The sequence below is a fragment of the Hippocampus bargibanti genome, linkage group LG09, assembly GCF_051943395.1.
Source record: "Hippocampus bargibanti isolate YZ-2025 linkage group LG09, ASM5194339v1, whole genome shotgun sequence".
Lineage (NCBI taxonomy): Eukaryota > Metazoa > Chordata > Actinopteri > Syngnathiformes > Syngnathidae > Hippocampus > Hippocampus bargibanti.
Genome location: NC_142742.1, coordinates 22,989,739 through 23,016,293, shown reverse-complemented (window position 1 = coordinate 23,016,293; position 26,555 = coordinate 22,989,739). Strand labels below are relative to the sequence as shown.

At 43.1% G+C, this 26,555-nt stretch overlaps 1 protein-coding gene across 2 annotated transcripts in view; it reads right to left on the bottom strand.

The window, feature by feature from the left end:
* dicer1 (dicer 1, ribonuclease III) overlaps positions 1-26,555 on the bottom strand; it is a 141,695-nt gene that overhangs the window by 43,602 nt on the left and 71,538 nt on the right. For both annotated transcript variants that reach the window (XM_089005186.1, XM_089005187.1), the window contains 4 exons: positions 23,922-24,097; positions 22,088-22,799; positions 12,089-12,241; positions 4,548-5,171 (listed from right to left, as the gene is read on the bottom strand). In XM_089005186.1, coding sequence (XP_088861312.1) covers positions 4,548-5,171; positions 12,089-12,241; positions 22,088-22,799; positions 23,922-24,097 — 1,665 coding nt within the window. The remainder of the gene's footprint in view (positions 1-4,547; positions 5,172-12,088; positions 12,242-22,087; positions 22,800-23,921; positions 24,098-26,555) is intronic.

The window sequence follows — 26,555 nt, the reverse complement described above, 5'->3', positions numbered from 1 at the left end:
TTTCAAAGGTGCTCAGAAATTAATGTATCATTATTATTATTAAAAGCATCGTGGAAAAAGGAGTTCACGTTGCTTGTAGCAGACGACGCAACGCAAACATTGCATTGCGCAACATGACGACTAGTGTATGGACACAACTGGAGCAAAATCAGCAGCAAGGGATACTTACCATAAATTAAGCAAGGGATATTTCGTGGTAGGTACATCCTGAATTAAAAAAAAAAAAATCCTTAATACTTTTTATGCGATTAGTCGTCTTGTGTTTTAAAGGACAATTGACACCATTTTTTGTTTCCTAACTGACATTAGAAAAACGTTTTATAGCATCGAAAATATCCAAAAAAGGCAGGCTGATATTTTTCGTCAAATGCAAAACACCAATAAAAATGAGTTAAATTGTCCCCAAACTACTTCAAAATGACCTCAGAGATGGCACGTTTCAGAAGGTCCCGCCCCCAGTTCGTGACATCACGCCAAGACGTCTTGCCTTGCTCTAGAATCAAAACAATGGCTTCAGATTCGGAGAAGATGCTTTCATGTTACTCATCCAGTTATGAATATGATTCAAATAGTTCTGAAGAGGAAAGCATAAATGTTTGCAATTGATAAAAGATGTCTTTCCGTCTCATGTTGAGGCGTCTGTAGCGCCCAGAAACTGCACAAGATGGCGCCCACGCTCCGTTGGAAATGAGCTCATTTGTCTGCTGGGAATTTGTCAACTAGTATCAAATAGTAGTCTTGGTGCAACACACAATGATTCACCATGGCTTTGTTTTTTTTTTTCTAATTTTGCCATCAACACGAAGTTTTCAGACCAAACAAAGTACCCAAAATGCATTGTGTGTCGCTTTCTCGGTCAGGGGGGTTCCAGACGTGACGTCACGTCAGGTATCGTCATCAACTCGAAAACAAGACTTCCTGAATATTCAGCGTGAGTCTTAAAACGTAAAATATAGCTATATGTGGTGGAATCTTTGTGAAATACGCTCAGTAGAAGTCATTTGAAGTGATTTTACAAATTATGGACACAACTTGTCCGTGGGCGTCGGTTGTCCTTTAAGTTGTGAAAAATTGGGCAGGCAACTTTATGGCCGGGCAGGGAACTTTTGTGAGTTGTCTGTCCTGGTGTCCGGTAACTTTTAGTCATGAGTTTCAGACACTGTTAATAGTTTTGAGTTTTAGGAAAAATGTTTCCCAATGTCCCCCGCCTCGTGCCCGAAGACAGCTGAGGTAGGCTCCAGCAACCCCCTAATGAGGAATGAGCGGTACGGAAAATGAGATGAGATGAGATATCTTGAGCTAGACACACAACAACCAATCTGCATCCGACACCCAAGTATGCCAATTTAAATATCATCTCGTGCAGGGGAGTCAACCTTATTTTTTGCTTATATTCCCAAAGAATGCCTCCATTTTTCCCCCAACATTATTATTATTTTCTAAGGGTCTCTGAATAAATAAAGGTTTGAAAAAAAATCAGGTAAATTCCATGTTGTTAAAGGTTCAATCTATCTGTATGATTGACACAGACATGAACAAAATTAAGATACTGTAGTATTACAGTGTCTGAAACTCATGACAAAAAGTTAGCGGACAACCGGGCAGACAACTCTGAAAAGTTGCCTGCCCGGCCATAAAAATGCCTGCCCGGGCAGACAACTCTGAAAAGTTGCCTGCCCGGCCATAAAAATGCCTGCCCCATTATTCACAACGTCAAACACCATAAGATGAATAATCGCAAAAAAATGTTTCAAAGTATCAAGGATTTTTTAAATTAAGGAAGTACCTACCACAAATACTTCCTTGCTTAATTTATGGTAAATATCCCTTGCTGAAGATTTTGCTCCAGTTGTCGTTTGTTGTCATGGTGCACAATGCAATGTTTGCGTTGCGTTGTCTGCTCTAAGCCACGTGGCCTCCTCTTTCTAAGCGGCTTTCAAAACTCTCAAATACACTTTTCAGTCATGGTGTAGTCCGAAGCACGAAACAGGCTTCTGATTAGCTGCCGAGACAAGTAGGCAAATTGCATACTTGGCACTGAAAAGTGTACTTGAAAGTTTTGAAAGCTTAGAAAGAGGACTCTACCTGGCTTGTAGCTTTTGCTTTGGTGAATAAAAATAATTATTTATTTGAAAATATACGTATATTTTTTTTTCTTGAAGAAGTTGTCGGCCACCCGGGCCGAGATGTTTTGAAAGTTGTATGCCTCGGCCCTCCTGGCAGACGTTATTTCAAACACTGACTATTATCAAACACAACCCAGTCAGCAAATGCAAATGACCAGAGTTGACAATATTTCGTAATCAAATCTTCCTTAATTCTATAATTTTGCACACTATGCTCCTATTTTCTTCATCACTTCCATTTTCTATCTTTGGTGCCATGATTAGGGGCTGATGCACGATGCCAAAACCACAGTCCGATCTTATTAAGTTCTCACCTAAGATGCCAGCTTTTTTTAGTATTTATTTTACTTAGGAAATTGAGGTCTTTTGGAGTTCAGGGGTCACTCCTAAAGACTTTCTATGACTATGTGGTTGCTTCAGCCAGCCACTATGGAATTGTCTGCTGGTCAGGCAGCATCACCACCGAACACAAAGGAAAAGACTGGAGCGCCTTGTCAAGAGGGCCAGTTCTGTCTGACGGACGCTAGCTAAACTAAAAGCTATGATGGACAGCCCCTCCCACCGCCTTCTGCCCACCCTGAAAGCGCTGGGTAGCTTCTTCAGCCAGAGACTATTACACCCGGCTGCAAGAAGGAGAGGTACTGCCGCTCGTTCCTACCGACTGCTGTCAGTCTTTGCAATTCTCAATAATCACATGTGGAAAAAAAAAAACAAAAAAAAAAAACTGGACACTTGTAAATATGGGTTGATGCAATATATCAATATGCATTTCTTGATACTTGCACTATGTACATTTTTTATGAAACAGTTTTGCACATTTGCATTTGCACAGTATACAGTTGACATTTTTATTTTGTTATGCTTAGAATATCTTGTTTTCTATCCTTTCACCCCCCACCCCATCAATTGCTGCTGTGGACTGCAAATTTCCCCATTGTGGGATGAATAAAGGTTTTCTGATTCTGATCAATACAAACTTGTCTGCTCACAATGGACGCTGCACCAGGAAGTGTCTCAATAAACATGGCTGTTTAAAAAAATATATTTATTAAACAATACAAATCGTTTGCTCACAAGGAGCCATTCTTTTTTACTGTTACTGCAAAGAGCCACACACAGGCACCCAAACACGGAGACACAAACACACACACAAAATGCATGGGCACACACACATACACAAATGCGCACAAACACACACACACACACAGTGCGCACGCACACACGCACACACGCACACACACACACACACACACACACACACACACACACACACACACACACACACACACACACACACACACACACACACACACACACACACACACACACACACACACACTGTAAAGTATTCTTGAGAGTTTTGAAAAGAGGTTTTCAGCCCGGATCTTCACCAGAACCTCCTTCCTTCAGAACCTTTCACCACATCACATCCGTCATTCAAGAGCTCCACTGGCTCCCGGTCAAATATAGAATCAAGTTTAAAATTCTTCTTTATACATTTAATGCTATCCATAACCTTGCCCCCCATACCTATCTGACCTTCAAATTTCTATTTCCTGTCGTTCCCTCTTCCTCCCAGATCCCCTTCCTCCCTCTGCCTGTGTGCCCTCCCTGCCTGTCTCAGCACGATGGGTGACAGAGCCTTCAGCTGCTCTGCCCCCAAACTTTGGAACTCACTTCCTCCCAACATTCGTAACATCGATTCTCTTCCCAACTTCAACTCCCATCTCAAAACCCACCTATTTAAAATTGCATGTTCTGTGTAGCTCTCTCTCTTGTTTCTATTTATAATTGTATTTTATTTATTGCAGGGGTGTCAAAGTCATTTTTTGCCGCGGGCCACATTGTAGTTATGGTTTCCTCTCGAGGGCCGTTATGAATTTGGGGAACCCATTAGAATGTTTAAATCCCTTCAAATATTACATATAGAGCACACAGCAAATTAATGAATAACTCGTTTTCAAATCTGAAGTCAAGAATAATGACTTTTATTGTGGTTGACATAAAAAAATATGAAATTTTGGCTCAGATTTTAGCAATCATCATGGAAGTTTGATGTGCTTTCGCGGGCCGAAAAAAAAATGATGTGGCGGGCCGGATTTGACCCGCGGGCCTTGACTTTGACACCTGTGATTTATTGCATTCTATTTGTGATTGGATTTTATTTACAATAGTACCTATGCTTCTCTGTGACTGTAAAGTGTCCTTGAGACCTTTGAAAGGCACTTAAAATGTAATGTATTATTATTATTGTTTTCTGATACTATAGTTTTTGATGAAATAGTTGAACAAACTACTATTCCTGACTTTTGATTTTAAAACTGGTTGTACATAAATACCCTAGTGTATATGTAATGATGATTAAACACGTACAGCATACAGTTTTGCAGTCATTTTGAGTGAAATATTGAGTCACCTCACCTTCAAGCCCAATGAGCACAGGAACATCTGGGCAGCTCTCTCTCCACAGCTGGTCAGATAGCAACCGAGCAGAGCCTCAACACAGTCGGCGATGCTCTTATCTGCTATGCACTGCTCCGTATGCAAATCGTAAGAGATGGACTGCTTTCCAAGCTCAGTGCCGTAGTTCTCCTCCGATGGATTCCAAAAACCCACCACAAAGTCATCCTCCTCACCTGCCTTGCTGGGGTCCAGGTAGCACATTGCATCCCATGAGCTGTAGTCAAAGTCATCGGCTGAAGACATTGCGGATAAGCTCTCTGAGTGGTGCTGGGCTGAAGCATGGGGGATTTTCTTTGGGCCCTTCCATTCATATGGGGCCTCCATGGCTGGTGATGGGCCTAAGGCAGTGAGCTGAGAGGGAGGGTAGCTGTACAGAGAGATCTTTTTGCCGAATGCTCCAGATCCTAATAGCATATTGTCGATAAATTTGATGTGCTCCTTGTAGTACTCCAGGTCATCCTCCAAGTTGACCTCATCTTTTGGTTCATCCTTTGAAAGCAGGTCTCCCGCATTACTGACCTGGTTCACCTCTTCGGCACAGTTGTCAGCAGAACGCCCATTAGACACAAGCTCTTCTATGGCCTAAATGAAGGAAGGCAGAAATCATAAAAACAACAATATCTATGTAGACCATATCATTCTTTGAAAATATTTAAAAAATAATCGTATATGACTCAATCCATCCTTTTTCTGATCTGATTTACCCCCACAAGGGTGGCAGGGAGTGCAGTAGCCGATCTTTGGGCAGTAGATGGGGAAAACCCTGAACCAGTTGCCAACCAATCACAGGGCACAGAGAGACGGACAAACATCTACGCTCACACGAACACCACAGGACAATTTAGAGAGTTTGATTAACCTGGCATGTTTTTCGAATGTGGGAGTGGAAGTATGCAGAGAAAACCCACGCAGGCACGGGGAGAACATGCAAGCACAAGACAGTGAAGCGGGAGCTGGAATCAAACCTACAACTCTGCACTCTGAGGTTAAGACACTTAACACACAAATTAAGGCATTGTTTTATGAGCTCCAAAAATACAGTATTTAGTATTTATAAGCATCTGTCATCTTTTTGGCTCAAAACACCAACGCCATGGATTTGAAATTTCATCAACAAAGAGGTGATGTGCCATAAGGGGAGAGTTTTTGCTTACATTGGCGAGTAATCAGGTGTAGAAATGATAACAGTTTGTAAATACGCCTTCTTTTTAAGGACCAAGAACAACACTGATGATTATCTTATTAAATGGTCCAGATAAAAGTTAGAACGTTTTTTTTTCAAGTGCGCTATTGGCATTTGGAATCTGTTACTGTCAACTCTCAATATAAGAGCCTTACAAAGCAACATATTACCTAATAACAACAATATTGCAAAACAGGCACCCCCCCCCAAAAAAAAAAAAAACAACAACAACAACAAAAACAAGAAACTTGTTCTTCAATCTTCCATTCATCCATCGTTCTGGTAATTGCTTATTTGAATGAGGGAAGCTCATTTTCCAATTTCCTAATTGGTGCTGATATGAAAAATGAGAGGGATCGGGGCGGTAGTGGGAAAAGCTGACTTAAGTATTTCATGTTGTTTGGATATTGTTATTGGCCGCAAGTTGTGTAACCGGGAAGTAAACCGGGAAGTAAAGTTGAACCGGAACGTCATTCATTTCTTTTTTGTACAGTTTAAAACAAGGGTGCCCACACATTTTTATTTGTTAGTTGTTGTTGTATTTGTACTCCCGATCGTCTCCCTCTGTAATGAGGCCGACAATAGCTGAGTCGTCAGAGAACTTCTGAAGGTGGCAGGTTGGGGTGTTGTAGTTGAAGTCCGATGTGTAGAGGGTGAACAGGAATGGAGCCAGGACTGTCCCCTGCGGCGCGCCGATACTGCAGAGAAGCCTGTCCGACTCACAGTTCTTTACCCTCACGTACTGTGGCCTGTTTGTGAGGCAATCTGTAATCCAGAATGTGAGGTGGTGGTCGACTCCGGCATGCCGCAGCTTGTCCCCCAGTAGGTTTGGCTGGATGGAGTTGAAGGCACTGGAGAAGTTGAAGAACGTGATCCTCACCGTGCGCGCAGCATTCTCCAGGTGCAGTAGCGCCGAGTGGAGGAGGTAGATGATGACCTCCTCCACACCGATGCTGGGATGGTAGGCAAATTGTAGCGGTTCCAGCGAAGAGCTTGCCAGCGGTCGCAGGTTGGCGAGGATGAGTCTCTCCAGCGTCTTCATCAGGTGAGATGTCAGCGCCACCGGTCTGTAAGCGTTGAACTCCTTTGGGTTGGCAATCTTGGGCACTGGGACCAGGCACGACAGTTTCCACAGCTGTGGAGCTCTGCCCAGCTTCTGGCTCAAGTTGAACATGTGCTGGACAATGACAAACAGCTGGTCGGAGCAGGTCTTGAGGAGTCGGGAACTGATGTTGTCAGGACCTGCTGCCTCCTTCACTTCCATCCTCCTCAGTTGGTTCCTCACGGGCGCAGTTGTGACAGACAGGCAGGAACCAGGAGGCAAAGTGGCGGCTGAGGGTGTGGCAACGGTTTGGAGGGCAGTTGTTGGTTGCGGGAAGCTGGTCGTGAGAGGGGGCAGGGAGGGTAAGTCTACAGTGACAGTTAGTGCAGGTGCAGCTACAGGTGGAGTTGACGGTGGGCCGGGGGCAACAGGCGTCTCGTCAAACCGATTGATAAAAGTGGTTGAATTCATCTGCCCATTCCTTGTCGTTTTCGTTCAATGTCACTGGGATTTTGTGCCTGAGATATTGTTGAGGCCCTTCCAGACATTGCTGGCTTGCAGCTGCTCCTCCATTTTCCTCCTGTAGGCCTTCTTCCCCTCTCTGATCTTCCTCCTCAGTTGGTTCTGCACAGCCTTCAGTTCCTCTCTGTTTCCCGACACAAAAGCCCTTTTCTTTTCCTTCAGGAGGGCTTCTATGTCGGGATTAATCCATGGTTTGTTGTTGTTTTGTTCACAAAAGTTTATGTAGTCTGTGATGGTGTCGGTGAGTGAGTCAATGTCTTCCCTATGAATTTCAGTGAAGAGCTCCCACCTGGTTGAGTCAAAACAGTCCCGCAGAGCTTCTTCAGCTTCTGTGGACCATTTTCTGACCAGCTGTGTGTCACAGCTGGTTGCCTCTGAACAAGGGGTTTGTACACAGGCTGGAGATGTACCATATTGTGGTGTAGTCTTCCGAGAGGGGGGAGGGTTTGTAAGCATCCTTGGAATTTGAGTAGAATAAGTCCAATATGTTATTGTCTCAGGTGGCACAGGTAACGTATTGTGTGAATGTTGCGAGGGAGCATTTCAGGGAAACGTGATTGAAGTCCCCTGAGACGATGACTTGGGGGACTGGGTTTGCAGCTTGTTTAAGACAGTCATGAGGGCAATAGCAGGCAGCGCCGCCATTTGCCGTAGGGGGAGTGTACACCGTCACGGCTATGACGTGTGAGAATTCCCGCGGCAGGTAATGCAGCCGGAGGCTAACGGCTAGCAGCTCAATGTCGCGAGTGCAGAGTTTTTCTTTGACCGTGATGTGCCCAGGGTTGCACCATTTGTCATTCACAAACACAGCAATCCCCCCCTCCTTTCTGTCCGCTCGTACGAGTTGGAAGCCATCCAACTCAGCGTGAGTGTCCAGTGATTGCCGATAGCCATGTCTCAGTGACGAGTAGCAAGCTGGCTTCCCGGGACTCCCTCTGGTGCTGCGTTAACGTCGCCAGCTCGTTCATTTTATTCGGGAGCGATCTCACATTCCGCATGATGACGGACGGGAGAACGTGTCTGTATTTTCTGTTTCTTTTACGGCAATCTTTCCCGGCCCGACATCCTCGTTTTCCTCTTCAGCTCGTCGGGGATGTCCGGTGCGGCTGCCGCTGGTCCGCTATTAGCTCGACATGCTAGTAGCTGGTCTCGACTGTAAACAATGGGATTCCGAGTGCGAGTGGTTTCCCCGTTTACAGGAGCGATGAAAAAATAAAGGTGATGAGCAAAAGTGAAGATGCCCTTCTCCTTCCCGTAAGTTTAGGGAATGAAAGTAAACAAAACACAAACGGAAAAGTAAATAAATGAAAAAGTAGAAAACAAAACGAAAGAGTTGCTGCGGAGGCTGCTACACAAGGGGGCGCCATCTTGAATATCAAGAGAACGGTACACAGGAAAATCTATATTTCTATTTATTTGAGTTATTCCGGGTTGAGTGAACGTTGGCGCATGTGGCTGACGCTGCTCACCAACAGAAAAAACGAACCTGTGACTGTAAAGTGACCTTGAGAGTTTTGAAAGGCGCTTAGAAATGAAATGGATTATTATTATTATAATAAATGTTTGGACAGAGATGCTGTAAATTCGATTTTGTATTGTGCACACAGACACTTTGGAGGTTTCAAGGGCTGCATTCTGACATGACGGACACCAAGGCAGACCAATCAGCGCCTGTTTGCTGAAGTGTTGCTGACGAGTTCAGGCCCCGATCCGCCAAGCTAGCTTACGATTGGCTGCGTAGAGTATGTGGGCGGGGAGGAAATCCCTCTTACCAGTTGACGCTCTGAGGAGGAGGAGGTGCCGAGCTTGTTTACGATTGGCTGTGTATAGTATGTGGATGGAGAGGAAATCCCTCTTCCCAGTTGACGCTCCAGGAGGAAGGGAGGCATAAGTTAGTTGTTCCCCATTCAGTGTTTGACTTCCAGGACAACCGACGTCTCCGGACAAGTTGTGTCCATAATTTATAAAATTACTTCAAATTACTTCTACTGTGCGTATTTTACAAAGATTCCACAGCATAAAGCTATGGTTTACGTTTTAAGACTCAGGCTGAATATTCAGGAAGTATTGTTTTAGAGTTGATGACGATGCCTGACATGACATCACGTCTGGAACGCCCCTGACGGAGAAAGCGACACACAATACATTTTGGGTACTTTGAGTAGTCTGAAAACGTGTTGATCCGTGTTGATGTCGAAATTAGAAGGAAAACACATAAATAACGCGATGGTGAATCGTTGTGTTGCACCAAGACGACTATTTGATCCTAGTTGACACAAATTCCCAGCAGACAAATCAGCCCATTTCCAACGGAGATTGGGCGCCATCTTGTGCATTTTCGGGGAGCTACATTAGAGTCCAGACACCTCAAAATTATACAGGAAGGACTTCTTTAATCGATTGCAAACATTTATGCTTTCCATTTTAGAACTACAGTAAAGTCTCGTTATATCGATATTCTCGGGAGTTAGAAAAAAATGTCGATATAATCGTACTGTCGATATATCCTCCCTGCGCTAAACTGCATTAACAAAAGCCGCCAAAAGAGGGCATCCAAGCGCCATATAAGAAACTGAGCTGGCCATGAGCTCGCCATTTTGTGCTTCTTTTTTGGGGGGTGAGAGATGTTCCCCCAATGTTGCCTCAAAATGGCACATATAATTCTTTAATCGATTGCAAACATGTATGCTTTCCTCTACAGAACTACAGTGTATTTGAATCATATTCATAACTGGATGTGTAACAAGAAAGCATATTATCCGAATCTGAAACCATTGTTTGGATTCACAAGCAATGCAAGACGTCTTGGCGTGAAGTCATTATTATTGGTGTTTTGAATTTGAATAAAAAGTGACATCGGTTGTCCTTTAATACACAGTATGGAATGTATGGTAATTTTCAAAATCATCACGGTTAAGCAGACAAACCAAGAAACATTGTTGCAAAAAAGCATTGTTGCAAAAAAGCATTCATATACAGTACAGTGGGCATGTACATAACACAACAGGGAAACTGCAACGCTTACATCTTACTGTATTATGTATGCAATTTAAAAAAGTCATCAATCTTCTTCTGCTTCCCATTTTTACCTTTTAACACAAACACTTCAGTCTCGTCTGCTACACACGAGCTAGCGTCTGAAAATGAAAATGGCTCTGCTACATGGGAGCTGGTCACGTAACAAACTCACATGACCAAGTCACGTGACCAAGTCGACCAATGGCGCGACCGATGGCGTGTATCGATATAAACATAGCAAAATGGCCGGCGGGAGATGGAAAAGAGCACCGTAGTAACCGGATTATCGTAAAAACCACGAATCGTACTAAACGGAACAAATTATACATTAAACCACTAGAAATGTGCACGGGAAATGAAAATAGTGTCGTAATAAGCAGTATTATCAATATAAACGATATCGATATAACGAGACTTTACTGTATTTGAATCATATTCATAACTGGACGAGTAACAAGACAGCATATTCTCCGAATCTGAAGCCATTGTTTTGATTCTAGAGCATGACGTCACGAACAAGGGGGCGGGCGGGACCTTCTGAAACTCGCCATCCCGAGGTCATTTTCAAGTAGTTTTGGGACACTTTAACTCATTTTTATTGCTGTTTTGCATTTGACTGAAAATATCAGCCTGTGTGTTCTGGGTATTTTAGATGCTATTCTCCATTGTGAGACTAATAAAGGCAATCCAATCCAATGCTATAAAACGTGTTTCTGATGTCAGGAAACCAAAAAATGGTGTCGGTTGTCCTTTAAACATAGATTCCATACAAAACAGCACTGAAGCAACTTACGGCCAAATTTACCTTACAAACAACCACTTTGAACATATCTCGTTTGTATGGTGGGGAGCGCTGATGTATTTTTATTTTTTTGGAGCCACTTAGTATCGGACAACTGAAAAGGTCACCTACCCATTTAAAAAGACAAACAAGGTTTGTCATTTTCATCGTAGGTACACTACAATAAAATATCTAATGCGTTTGAGACAGTAGAAAAGCAAATGAACTTTTTTTAAATAAAATGCAGATGTGCAGAAATGTTTGCTTGTCATGCATTCTGCATTTTTAAATGATGCAGACTAGAGAAGGCTGTGCTTTCAGGAACCAGCCCAGGTTCTCCTTTTACACTTGCTGCTCAAGAAGTGAGGTAGAATGAGCAGGATGAATCAACGTCAGTGGGCAGTACTCAAATTAGTGGTGAATGGGTTGAAATTTTTTTTCTACGGTGGAACAAAACTGTTTTTTGTAAATTATAAAGGAGATTGTCTATGAAGGCATCAGCAGATGCAAATCAGTATTTAGGATTTTGTGTTGTACCTGAATGAATGAAATTAACACGTTCAACATTTTGGGAGACTACAAACTCAAGTTTGTGTATTTCTGTTTGGTTTACTTCCCACCTTACAAGTCAAACTAATTTGTATTATTTAATTCGACCACCCAACAAGAAATGCAAAGAAATTGGAACCACAAGTACAATCAATAATAGAATCAGATTCGCTTATCTATTCCGTCCCTTAATCTATAAATAAACCCAATTCATAAAAGAGAGGATGGAAAAACACAATTATTCTTTCTTTCAGTCAGGCAAGACACTCGTTGATTCTCTGTCACTCTTAGCATCTCTCTCTTGCTCAGTGGATTTATAAAATCAATTCCCAAAAAAATAAAAGCAAAAAAAAAGAAAGGCAACCGAGTCTTGATAGCCAATAACCATCATGTAATCCACTGACCTCATCTGAATCCAATTTGTCAGTAAGCGTCTTGTCCTGGTTGACAACATAGCCAGGAGGCAGCCAGTTTACTGGGGGATCAAAGATGGACACCACCATCCTACTGGGAAGTCCTTTCTTCTTCCCTAAGCGGTAGAGGTTACAGTTGCTCACCTAAAAATTGTGCAGGCAGGAGAGGACAGAGCAAGGAGACACGTCGTTAAGAATAACACAACATGGAACTACAGTGCATCAGTTATTGGTTCATTTTTAACCAACTGCTAAGAAACCCGATATTTTTTTGTTCTAGCTTTCCTATGATTTTCAACAAGATATTCTGGGAGTGCTTCAGTTTTTGGACAGTTGCTCGATTTTCCTTCCAATATGTGAATTGACTTAAAGGACAACCGACACCATTTTTATGTTTCCTAACTGACATCAGAAAAACGTTTTAAAGCATCTATAATACCAAAAACACACAGGCTGATATTTTTCGCCAAATGCAATAAAAATGAGTTAGTGCCCCAAAACTACTTCAAAACCTAACCTGACCTCGAAGACGCCGAGTTTCAGAAGGCCCCGCCCCAATTAAAAAAGTCCTCCCGTATCTTTTTTTTTTGTTAATCTATGATCGATCAGATGGCATGCAAACATACAAAGTAATAGAAACAAACAAACAAACAAACAACACTGCAAACAAAACACAACAAAAGTAAACAAAACCATTGGTTTTGAATAGCTCGTGGAGCTTCTAGAAGTAAATCGGAGGTGTGTCTCACCAAATCTTTCTGCATACTTAATACAGTAAAGTCTCGTTATATCGATATCGGATATATCGATAGTCCCGGTTATATCGATACTATTTCTATGCACACACGGAGAAAATTACATGCAAACAGGGTCGGATATATCGATAGTCCCGGTTATATCGATATTTTTTCGGACTCCCTTGAATATCGATATAACGAGACTTTACTGTATTTTGTAAATAGTTGGCAACATACATTAGGTCTGTGTAAGCTCTCAGTCGTACAGGAGTGGTCCATTGATGTCATCTGTACAAATTTGTACAAATTTGTACAAATTTGTACAGATGACGGCTGAAGAAACCTTCTCATCGATCAACATACATTAGGTGACATAATCGCATAAGAGACAGTAACATACATTCGGTGACATAATCGCGTAAGAGACAGTACCTGATCGCACAGGAAATAAGAGTTCCTGACAGATAATCATTATGCAAAAAGTAAAAAGAGGAGAGAAGAAAAAAATAGAAGAGAAAGAGAGAGAGCGGGGGGGGGGGAGTGCCAGGGGTTTTAACATTTCATTGTGTCTGCACAGCATAGTGAAATTGACAAAAAAGAGAGGGGGGGAACACCAGATGAATCGGCAAGCACATCATCCTATGCCATATTTCATCAACAAATCATGTGTTTTGATAGCGTTTAGGTCGGCAGATGGTTGAATTGTTTTCTGATATAGTTTCATTTCATTTTGAAATAGAGTAAAGTCTCGTTATATCGATATTCAAGGGAGTCCGAAAAAATATTGATATAACCGGGACTATCGATATATCCGACCCTGTTTGCATGTAATTTTCTCCGTGCGTGCATAGAAATAGTATCGATATAACCGGGACTATCGATATATCCGATATCGATATAACGAGACTTTACTGTATTACAAATAGGGGTTTCCTCCCACAAAATTTAGATTTATGAATATGATGTTTGGCAAGAAAAACTAATAGATTAATAATAAAATATTTATCGTTGGTCTTGTTGTAATATACAAACAGCATGTCTGTAATGAAATATGAACGGAGAAGTGATTTTACATCGAACATATTTGACATATTTAATAATATTTAACATATTATTTCCAGAAGCGAGTAGTTTCGGGTCAAGCACAGAAGAGGTGAGTTGCAGTTTCAGGCTCAGCTTCACAAAATGTACAACACAGGTGTCAAAGTCAAGATCCGCGGGCCAAATCCAGCCCGCCACATCATTTTTTTCGGCCCGCGAAAGCAAATCAAATTCCATGATGATTGCTAAAATCTGAGCCAAAATTTCATATTTTTGGATGTCAACCACAATAAAAGTCATTATTCTTGACTTCAGATTTGAAAAAGAGTTATTCATTAATTTTCTGTGTGCTCTATATGTAATATTTGAAGGGATTTAAACATTCTAATGGGTTCCCCAAATTCATAACGGCCCTCGAGAGGAAACCATAACTACAATGTGGCCCGCGGCAAAAAATGACTTTGACACCCCTGATGTACAACATATATCCTGTAAGGACCGTATCTTATGTTTAACAGGATAGCAACGGTGCAAAAGTTTGTAGGTTATTTCTCTTTGTTTGTTATGAAAAAATTATATGGGAGGGTCCAAACCTTTTTCCATGGGATATTTGGGACATACGTTCTCCAGTGATGAACAATGTAGGGAACCGTCACAAAAGATTTTTGAAACAAATGTCGAACTGCACAGTTCCGATTTCGAGCAATTGATGATAAACAGAGTTTCCCCAGGGCAGTCCTCCCGTATCAATTCGAGCCGTTAGGACCCCAATGTGTCACATCCTCGTCAACGTCAGGAGCGCGCCCCTCCGTTCATGGCTCTCGCCGCTCACACACCTGTTCCCCATTTCCTTAATTGTGCCAATCTGGCTATAAAAGCCACACTTACCGTACGGTCGTTGTCGGTGTATTCCTGGAAGTCCCCGTCACCCCTCTACACGCAGGTCTGTTTACCGTTGCCCACAAGTACAAGGAAGGACCTTGTACTTGACCTCCTGTTATGTTTGATGTGCCTCAGTAAAGACTCTTTATTGGAATCACTGTCTCCACCGTGTATTTCGGATCCGACCCTACTACCTTCCGTCGTCCCCCGAGTATTGTCACCACCCCTCGAGCGGACGTGACATTATACACCGACCAACCATGGATCCCGCCGGTGGAGACAAATCTTAGCTGCCTTAGCTCATCAGGCGGAGCGTTCGAGCCAGCTGGTGCAAGCGATCGCGGAGAACCGCTCAACGCCTACAGGAGGTCGAGACACGATTCGCTACCCTGACGGCCACCTCCTCCCCCCTTGAGTAGTCACGAGCCCTCACTGCCACACCCCTCACGCTACGAAGGTGAACCCGGGCACTGTGCTGAATTCTTGATGCAGTGCTCGCTGGTTTTTGAACACAACCCTCCGCCTTCGTTAGCGATGAAGCCAAAGTGGCTTTCATCACCAGCCTGCTCACGGGCCAGGCCGAGTCATGGGTGTTGGCCGTCCGGGAGTCCCGGCCCGAACTTTGCCGTTCCTACCCGGACTTTGTGGCCGAGCTTCGCCAAGTGTTCCACCACCCAGTCACAGAGTGCGAGCCCGAGGGACTCCTTCTCGACTATGTGCAAGGGACGCGTTCGGCCGCTGAAGTACTCCATCGACTTCCGCATCCAGGCTACCCGAAGCGGCTACAACGATCGAGCGCTGAGAGGAGTGTTTCGTCGCAGACTGAGCGCCGCTCTCAAGGACGAGCTGACCACCCGCGACGCGGGCACCACCCTCAGCGAAATGATCGATGTAGTCATCTGCCTAGACCATCGCCTTCGGGAGCGGCAGCGGGAACAAGGCACCCAGCGGTCCAGCGAACCCGGACCCGAGCAGCGGACGACCACACCCGACGGCGATGAGCAGCGCGATGCCAGGAGGAGTTCCCACTGCAGGTGGGGAGCGGGGGCGAGCGAGCCAACCCCGAGGTTCGCCGCACCCATGGACCCCCGCCAAGACCTCCAGCACCCGCAAGTCCCCGGCCAGACGGCGACTGTGACGAACATCGGAGGCATCGAGGACGGCGCCCGTCACGCGAAAATGTACTTCCTGAGGCTGCTAAAGAAGCATGGCCTGCCACAGGAGGTGCTGCAACATTTCTACACGGCTGTCATCGAATCCATCTTGTGTTCTTCCATCACCGTTTGGTTCGGGGCCGCCACAAAAATGGACAAAATCCGACTTCAACGGACAGTTAGGACGGCGGAAAAAATCATTGGCACCGCCCTACCCACTCTCGAGGACTTGCACACTGCAAGAATCCAAACTAGGGCGCGGAAAATCCTACTGGACCCTCCGCACCCTGCCCACCACCTTTTCCAGCTACTCCCCTCAGGCAGGCGCTACCGATCCATGCACACCAAATCCAGCAGACATTTAAACAGCTTCTTCCCCAAAGCCATTAACTCTTTGAACTCTTTGAACTCTTTCAACAGTAGCCAAAATGGAACTGTATAGTGCCACTTAGCAGTTTTTTTGACGACGATACTAGTGCAGCGTGTTCTACCGGAAACAAATTCCTTGTGTGTTCTACATACTTGGCAATAAATATGATTCTGATTCTGATTCTCTGATTCTGATTCTGATTGGAGTTGAACGGCGAATTATTCAGCCCGTCCAACTCCCAAGCCATACAGGCACTAGTGGATTCGGGGCGGACGGGTGCTTTATCGACCCCCAACTGGCCGAGACATTGAGTTGCGGCATCGAGGACCTCGAGATCCCCAAGGAGATCCTGGACCTTGACGGCCGACTGTTAGCCCGGGTAACGCACCCTTTAAACTTCGGTTATCAGGTAACGTGCCACTCGTGCTGGGACTCCCCTGGCTCAGCACTCATGACCCTTCCATTTCTTGGGAGGGTCCCACCATACAGGGTTGGAGCCCCTACTGCTATGCCAATTGCCTACGGTCGGCTAAGGCAGGGCGAGACCCCTCCCGCGGTGGCACGCCCAAAGAGATCTGTTTCGAGGGCGTGCCACGTTGCTACCATGACCTGTGGGAGGTGTAAGGCAAGGACAACGCACAATCCCTGCAACCCCACCGGCCGTATGACTGTGCTATTGAACTGCAGCCAGGGACACTACTTCCGGACTCGAGACTCTACCATATCTCACATCCAGAACAAAAAGCCCTGAGCACATACATAGACTCTTCCCTTGCGGCGGGACTTATTCGACCCTCGCGTTCCCTGCTCCGCGCAGGGTTCTTCTTTATTGAAAAGAAAGACAGATCCCTGCGTCCGTGTGTCGATTATCGCATCTGAACGACATCACCATTCGCAACAAATACCCTCTCCCGCTCATGGATTCAGCCTTCGCGCCTCTTCAGTCGGCGACCATTTTTACTAAGTTAGATCTACGAAGTGCTTATCACCTGGTTCGCATCAAAGAGGGGGGCAAGTGGAAAACCGCATTCAAAACGGCCTTGGGGAATTTTGAATATTTAGTGATGCCGTTCGGACTCACCAAGGCCCCCGCCGTATTCCAAAACCTCATTAACGATGTGCTCAGGGACTTTATCAACGTTTTTGTGTTTGTTTATTTGGATGACATCCTCATTTTCTCTAAATCCCCAGAAGAACACCGGCAGCACGTCCGACGGGTCCTGGCGCGGCTCCTGCAAAACCGGCTCTACATGAAGGCAGAGAAGTGCGAGTACCATGTCCCCTCTGTCTTTTCTGGGGTTTGTCGTGGAGCAGGGGCAGCTCCGGGCCGATACCACCAAAACCAAAGCGGTGGTAGAGTGGCCATCCCCGAAGACGCGTAAGCAGCTCCAACGGTTTCTGGGGTTTGCCAACTTCTACCGCCGCTTTATTCGCGGTTATAGTCAGAAGGCACTCCCCCTCACTAACCTCACTTCCACCAAAGTCCCATTCAGGTGGTCACCCGACGCTGAGGGGGCGTTCAACCGCCTCCGGAAAGCCTTGGGTTTTTATCTATGTGGGCCCTGTGATTGGCTGGTGACCACTTCAAGGTGTATCACACCTTCTATTTTAAGTATGCTCCAGCATGCCCGCAATCTTCGTATTGAAAAGGTAACACATTGTCTCAAAAATCAGATCTTCAATATAAATAACAGCTTCACACTTTCTTGAGGGATGTGTTTGTTCATTTGAATGTCACACTAAATAAAAAAGTACACATACAGTTTGTCCTGCAAATATTTAGACAGTGACACAAGTTTTGTTAGTTCAGCTGTTCACATAAACATATTCCAAAATACATTAATATAATGGATATGGGCCTAAAGTGCACAATCTCATCTGCAACTTGATTCTTCACACATCCAAATCGTAATAAGGGTTTAGGAATTGTAGCCCTTTACACCTTTTATACCCCTTTTAAAGGGACCAAAGGTAATTGGACAATTTACTCAGTGGGCTATAATTGGCACAGAAACCCCCCCTTGTTGTTAACTTCTCATTAAGTGCTGAAAAAGTCTGTAGTTGAGATGTATTGTTTTGCATTTGGAAGCTGTTGTTTTCACCACACATCATGCAATCAAAGGAACTCACAATGGAGGTGAAGCAGAAGATCCTGAGACTAAAAAAATATAAACCATAAGAGACGTAGCTGAAATGATTGGAGAAGCCAAATCAACAGTTTGGCACATATTAAGAAAAAATAAAGCACTGGTGACGTCGGCAATTCAAAAAGGCTTGGACGTCGACGCTAGACAACAGCAACGGATGATTGTTTAATAATTCTCCATGGGAAATAAAAACCCATTTACAACATCTACTGAAGTGAAGAACACTCTCCAAGAAATGGGTGTACCTGCCTCAAAATCTACAATAAAGAGAAGACTTAAGGAAAGTAACTACAGAGGGTTCACCACTAATTGCAAGTCATTCATCAGTCCCAAAAATAGACCAGATTTTACTTGCTAAAAAACAACCAAACAACACAGGCCACTTCTGGAAAAGTGTTCTAGGGACAGATGAGACAACGATAAACCTGTACCCGAATGATGGGAAGAAGAACGTTTGGAGAAAAAATGGGAACAGCACAGAACCCAAAGTACACCACATTCAGCCATATGCTGCACAATTAATCGGATGGCGCTTCACAGTGCAGATGCACAAAGACCAAAATCATACAGCAAAAGAAACCCAGGAGTTTATTAGGGCAAAGAAATTGAATATTCTTCAATGACCAAGTGAATTTCCAGAACTCAGCCCAATTAAGCGTGAAATTCATTTGGTCAAGACAAGGTATAAGGCGGAAAGACCAACAAACAGGCAACAACTAAAGGCCTGGCAAAGTATCAAGGAGGAGGAAAGCCAGCGTTTGGCGTTGTCAATGGGTTCCAGACTTCAGGCAGTGATTGCCTCAAAAGGGCTTGCAACAAAATATTGACAAAAAAAACCTAATTTACAACAGATTCTTTTCTTACAGACATTGTTTTTAGGTGTTCAATTACCTGACATGTTTCGGCGTATACTTCCACCTTCACCAGGAGGAAGTATACGCCGAAACATGTCAGGTAATTGAACACCTAAAAAACACTGTAAGAAAATAATCTGTTGTAAATTAGATATCAAGTAGGCAGGATGAAATTAACACAACTATTGACAACAAACCTTTTCGGTTAGATTACATTTGGATTAGATTTAGCTTTATTAGTCTCGCAGTGGGAACATTTACATTTCACAGCACCACAGCTATGAAAGGACGAGGAAAGTAAATGAAGAAGTAGAAAAACACTGTATTGTCCAATTACTTTTGAGCCCTTAAAATGTGGTGTGTTTGGAAAAAAATGAATACACTTCATTCATTTTCAGTCAGATGTTGTTGTCGAACCACTTGCATTAAACATTACAGTCTGCACTTCGATTCTAGTGAAATTATTTCATTTCAAGTCCAATGTGGTTGCATGTTGAGCCGAACTTGATAAAATTGTGTGTCTGTCCACATATTTTTGGGCCTAACTGTAGTTCGCAGGAAACTCCTAAATAAGGGAAACAAAGGGTGAATCAAAGGAGGCCACTGTTATTATACTAGGGATGCCTTTATTTTGTAGGCCTGACTTTTGACAGGATGCTCACCGACTCTATTCAATAAAGGTAAAAGCGATATTAAATGTTCATGTACCTATTTCAGTAATTAAAAAAAAAACTGTTCCTCATGTTTGAGTGACTCGTGTAAATATATATTTTAGTTCATATTTTTGGCAGTCTGTAATGGATTGGACGAAGAGTTTTTTTGGGAAATCGTAAAGGAAAGGTTGCTTTGTACGATTCAGTACAAATGTCAACTGACATGAACATTCCTGTAAGTTTGGAATACCATACATGCTGAAAACATTCATTTCAACATCAAATAACAGTCTTGAAGCACATTTTGCCATTATGCAGAAAGGATTTCAACATTTTGAGTGGAAAGATGGAAAGTCCACTTTGAAGAATTGATGAATGAGGAAAATGAGAAGGAACAAAGAAGATGTCCCTATTGTGGACAAGGATGGAGCAAAGATTTGCAAGGATGAAGTGGGCTGAAGAGGATGAATGGTGGAATGCACTCAGGCCTCGTGGTTTACTAATGTAAGAGTCTGGGAAAGGTGGCAGTGGTGTTTCTGACTGAGTTTTTCAATGAGATCATAGCTGGTGAGAAGATGCCTGATGAATGGAAGCGAAGTGTAATAGTGCCCATTTTTAAAAACAAGGAATATGTGCAGAGTTGGAGTAACTTCAGAGGAATAAAGTTCATGAGCAAGACAATGAAACTATGGGAGAGTAATTAAGCAAGACTATGAGCAGAAGTGTGCATTTGTGAACAACATTATGGTTTCATGCCCCCCCCCCACCCAAAAGGAAAGAGTATGACAGATGCAATGGTTGCTTCAAGAATGTTGATAGAGAAGTACATAGAAGGTCAGAGGGAACTGCATTGTGTCTTTGTAAGCTGGGAAAGCGTATGACGGGGTGCCAAGAGAAGAACTAGGTATTGCAAGAGGAAGTTCTGAGTGACAGAAAAGAATGTCAGAGCAGTGCAGGACATGTATGATGACTGTTGTGAGGTGTGCTGTCAGTGTGACGGAGGAATTCAAGGTGGAGATGGGACTCCACCAGGGGTCAGCTGTGAATTGCTTCTTATTCGCTATGGTGATGGACAGACTGACAAATGATGTTAGCCAGGAACCTCCTTGGACTTTACTACTTTACTACTTTACTAGTACTTGGGGTCAACTGTCCAGAGCAATTGAGAGTGTGGAAAAGAAGTGAAGAAGCGTGTACAGGCAGGCTGGACCGGCTGGTGAAAAATGTCAAGTGTGATGTGTGATAGACTTTTCACCTAAGATGAAAGGAAAGGTGTGTGCACTGGAGACAGTGGCACTGAAGAAAACACAGGAAGCAGAGCTCGAGGGAGCAGAGATGTAGATGTTGAGATTTTCTTTGGGAGTAACCAGGTTTGAAATGATCAGGAATGAGTATATCAGAGGGACAACCCATGTTAAAGGTTTTGGACAGAAAGTCACAGAGGTCAGACTGAGATGGTTTGGTCATGAACAGAGGAGAGACAGTGAATACATTGGGAGAAGAATGTTGAGCCTTGAACTGCCAGGCAGGAGACCGAAAGGAAGGCGTCAGAGGAGGTTTATGTACGTTAACAAAGAGGACATAAAGGTAGCTAGTGTGAGAGAAGAGCATGTACAAAAAAAGGACACTGTGTCAACCCTTGAAAGGAAAAGCCAAAAAGAAGATTTCAACATTGTAAGTACGCAAAGATGTGCGGCGAGACAGCAAGCAGGTGGAAAGATGATAAAAGTTGCAGCCAGATGCAGGAAGGGTATTGTGAGTTTTCTTTATTTTTTGCAGGAGTTTCTGAAAAACTACAGAGTCCTTTGGCAGCACAAAATTCCTACTTATTTCAAACCGATAAACACTTTAAGGCAAAATTTAGTGCATCCAAAAGATAGGCTGCCAAATGAACAACAAAGTAATGTAGTTTATTCAATACATTGTAAGAATGAAATTTGTAAAGAATAGTAGATTGGGGAGACTAAACACATTCTCAAAAAAGACTATCAACATCGCAGGGATAATCCTAGTGGGCCTCAATCGGCAGTACATATGCACCTAAAAGCTAGCAACCACTCATTTGACGACAATGAGGTTAAAATTTTAGCGAAAGAACATATGGTTTGAAAGGCGAAAAATGAGTTAATTTCAATTGCGGTTTGGGACTCACCTTCTTGCTGCGCATGTAGCTGAGCCTGCCCTCATGGGCATCGGGGTAGGTGCAAAACAGATATGTGGTGATGGCGTGTTTGAGGAACGAATCACCCAGCATTTCTAGCCGTTCGAGATTGAAACCATCACTGGCATTGGAAAGGGTCAAGGCTTGTAGGATGAGGCCAGGGTTGGGCCCCAGTCTTTTTATAGCATCTCCTAACAATTCGCTGGGATGCAAGACAGCAGCAAAATGATGTGAAGGTGCTTTGTGAGCATTGGGAACCTCTTCGGCTGGGCTATAAGTTGAGGTAGCATTATTCCTGTGGCCGGAGTTCCTTTCCAGTGTGCAATCATCACCGTGGTGTGGAGGACATGTGACGGGAGTCTTCAAGCTGTGAGAGGGCTGCACAGGAACTGAGGTAGGGCTTTGCAATGTCTTAGGTCTAAGCAGTTCAAGAAAGCTACCCTGGGAGCATTGGTAATTATGTTGGTGACTGTGCTCTGCTTCTGAGAGACTACTGCCACCATTGTAAGAAATTAGAGTGGAGCCATTTGCAAACTCCTTGCCACAACTGACGACGGCTTGGGAATGATGAGGACAATTGTCATCCATCAAAGAAACTGAATACGGTGTCTTGATGTCACAATGAATGTCATTATCTTCAGCTAATGAGATTACTATTTTGCTGTCAATTGACTTCTTCCATCCAAAGTCCAAGTTTGGATACCTGGAAGAAAGAAAGAATATTCTGTTTTACCTGACTGAATCATATTTCTTGAGCACAATTGTTCGAGTAGGAAATTTGCAGTGTTGGTTAGTTTTAGGTTTGGGTTACTAAATGTGTTTACCTTCACGTTAGTCCCAGGATGAGTCTAAATAAGTCACGAAAATTATTTGGAACACGCCATGGTGTGATGAAGAAAGTGCCCAAATACAAACATAGTATGGTATGGCTGTAGACAGATGACAAGCTGCACTGGTCTCAGGCTGAAGTACAGTAATCCTCGCTTAACTTTTCGCGGCTTCAGTACTACGTTTTTTTATTTTCCAAAGTACCGTCTTCAGAAATAAAAATGAATGACTCAGAGGTTTTGTACATGACTATACGATATAGGCAACAAGCATCCATTCAAGGCATATGACTGCATGAAGTCGCGCCGCCTTAGATCAATGACAGCATTAGTGGATTAATCCACTGCTGAAGGGAGGAACCGAGATGTCATTTTGTTGTACAGTATTGTGAAATCAAACAAAAAGGATGTGGCATAGATGGTGTGTGTGTCCATGGACTTCTTTATATACACCCCCCCCCTCACACACACACACACGCTGCCAAGCTAGCTTGTTTCACTGCATTAACTATAGGCTGTGTGGGGTGGATCCTCTCAATAATGACAAAGAAATTTCCATTCAAGATGCCTTGTGTATTGACAAACCTAGCTGGGAAACTTTACTATGTCATTTCATTATTACGATTAGTTATTAATTTGAAAAAATGTAATAATCACAAAAGATAATGTGTATTATAAACAGCTACAATTTCTGACATGTATTGCAGATGTGTCACGCAGTACAACCCGGCGATTAAAGAATGCAATGTGGAAGATGTTGTCAGTGCAAAGGTGGGAGTACAAAGAGGCAGCCAAGAAAACTATTTGTGCTTCTTCAACTGGATTGGATTGGATTTGCCTTTATTAGTCTCGCAGTGGAGAAATGTACATTTTACGGCAGCAAAGTGATGAAAGAACTGAAAGTAGAAAAAAGTAATTACATGAACTGCTGGAAAGGCAGCCACTCTCGCGGCGCCGTTTTGAATTGTGTTGAGAAGACAAATGTGTAAATTCAATACCTGAAATTAGGAGGAAGGATTTGTGATCCTACTCCAGCTTCACTGGCTGTCTGGAATCTGAGTTCCTCTGCTGTCAAGAGGCAGTGGAGACGGTAGAGAACACTGGGCAAACAAACTGCTTTCCTCCAAAGAGATGCTGGGATGGGGTGGATGGCACAAAGCTCTGGAACTAGGATCTAAAAAACACAAAAGTTGTTGCATGAACTGAATTAGAAAACAAATACCACATTTATTTGAGTAAAACGCACACAATTTCAACCTAAAACGAACTCAAAGTTTGGGTGCGCGTTATAAACGAGGCCTGGGAAAAAAGTCTCATATATATATATATTGAATGCTTTATCCCTTTCAGGAGGGGGCAGCATTTCCATGGCTATTTTCGCCCTTCAGTTTCGATTCTCGGAAAGACCCAGATCACATGCATTCCTTTTTTTATTGTTGATTACCATTTCTTTCACTACAGTTGATTTCTTTTCCTCGCCTCGCCCATACTGAACCATGAGTTAATTGAAAATTAGGGGTGCGCGTTATACATGTGCGCACGTTATAATCGAATAAATATGGTATATGGAGAGTGTGTTGAATAGATAATAAAACTTAGTACCCAATAGTTATGGCTACGTGAACAAAAAAAAAACAGAAATGGGACTCACATTTTGGCCACATTTCATATTTGACAATAGGTGAAAGAAGAGTAGTTTTTTCTGTTCTATTAATGATCCTTGATGATTTGTGCTGTGGTTGCTGAGACGAGGGTGAAACTTATGGGTTGAGTGAACGCCGGGGGATTTGGCTGCCACTGCTCACCCGCAGAGAAGTGTTATTCTGTGACTGTAAAGTGTCCTTGAGAGTTACGAAAGGAGCTTATAAATATAATATACAGTAAAGTCTAGTCTTTTTATGTATAATTAGTTTCGTTTAGTACGATTCATGGTTATTACGATAATCCGGTTACTACGGTGCTCTTTTTCATCTCCCGCCGGCCATTTTGCTCTGTTTATATCAATACAAAACATACTTAAGGTGAATCGATATTTGCTTAGGAGTTTCTATACAGTACCACCATTATCGAAATCTGTATCGGTCGTGCCTTTGGTTGACTTGGTGACGTGACTTGGCCACGTGACTTGGTCATGTGACTTGGTTACGTGACCAGCTCCTGTGTCTTGCAGTGTAGCAGACGCCGTTTTCTACCGTATTGAACCATAGCGAAACGGAAGAACTGTGACCTCGGAACGAAATAAAAGACAATCGTGGCTGTTGAGGAGAATCCAACATGAAATCAAAGCCAAGTATGCCCCAGAAGATTCCCACAATGACGAGGATGATGAGGATGAAGAACCAACTGAATACACACCTATTGCAACAAAGACACAAGCTTTGCAAGGTGCTACGGACGTACGATCTTACTTAGAATCCAGAGAAAATGCATCATGTTTTTGTAGAAATGTTAAACAAGATTGAATCGTTTGTGTTAAAAGGTGAAAATGGGAAGCAGAAGAAGATTGATTTTTTTTAATTGCATAAGATGTAAGCGTTACAGTTTCCCTGTTGCAGTGTTATGTACATGTACACTGTACTGTACTGTATATGAATGCAATCGTTTTTTTTCAACAATGTTTATTGTTTTGTCTTCTGAAGCGCGATGATTTTGAAAATTACTGTACATGCCATACTGTATTAAAGATCCCCCAGTCACGTAACCGGCTTCCGTGTTTTGACCTGTCATACGCGAGATCAATAAAAAAATTCGGAGCAGAGCTCACGTCTTTCATTACTGCTGAAATAGCATCTGAAACATACTGTAATGCCCCTCAGCATGGGAAATGTTGTGCACAGTCGCTGCTATAGCGGGTCAGTCTTTTTAATAACAAAACATAGCAGTTATCACATACAGATAGAAACAGGAGCTGTTGTTACGCCACAGCTCAGTCATTCTATTCAGGCGCTCTCTCGAACCCCGTTGTCGGGTCCTCCCAAGCTCCAGTCACGTGACCAGCTTCCGTGTTTTGACCTGTCTTACCGAGCATAATAAAAAAACCGTAGCAGAGCTTATTGGATTGGATTGTATTTGCCTTTATTAGTCTCACAGTGGAGATATATACACTACTATATACAGTGGACTTATATACACTACTGTTGTTTGACACCAATTTCAACCATGGGGAAACGTAAGAAATGTGATATCCGAACAACGTACAAGGCAATCGTGGCTGTGGAGGACAATCCAACAAGCAAATCCTTCATCGCGAAAGAGTTAGACGTGCAGCAGAATACTTCATCACCGTAAGTAATGTAAACGTTGCAGTTTTTGTTTTCCATCCAAGTATGTAATTGTGTTTCATTCAGATATCTTTATCGCTTGCAACAATCACTGTTTTTCATGTTTGTACATGCTGGCATTCGTTCCTTGCAAAAAACATTTTGCTGCACATGACAACTGTTGTTTTTTTTTTTTTTTTTTTTTTTTAACAAAACGCTCCAATATTATCAGATTTTCCGCACTAGAAGGTGCTGCGAACTATATGGTACAACTTCAATGAATGCCCAATTAAAAAAATATTTAATATATAGTGCGCACCACATTATAAAGGTGCGGGGAATACAAGCAACAGTAATTGTTGCTGTGGTTGT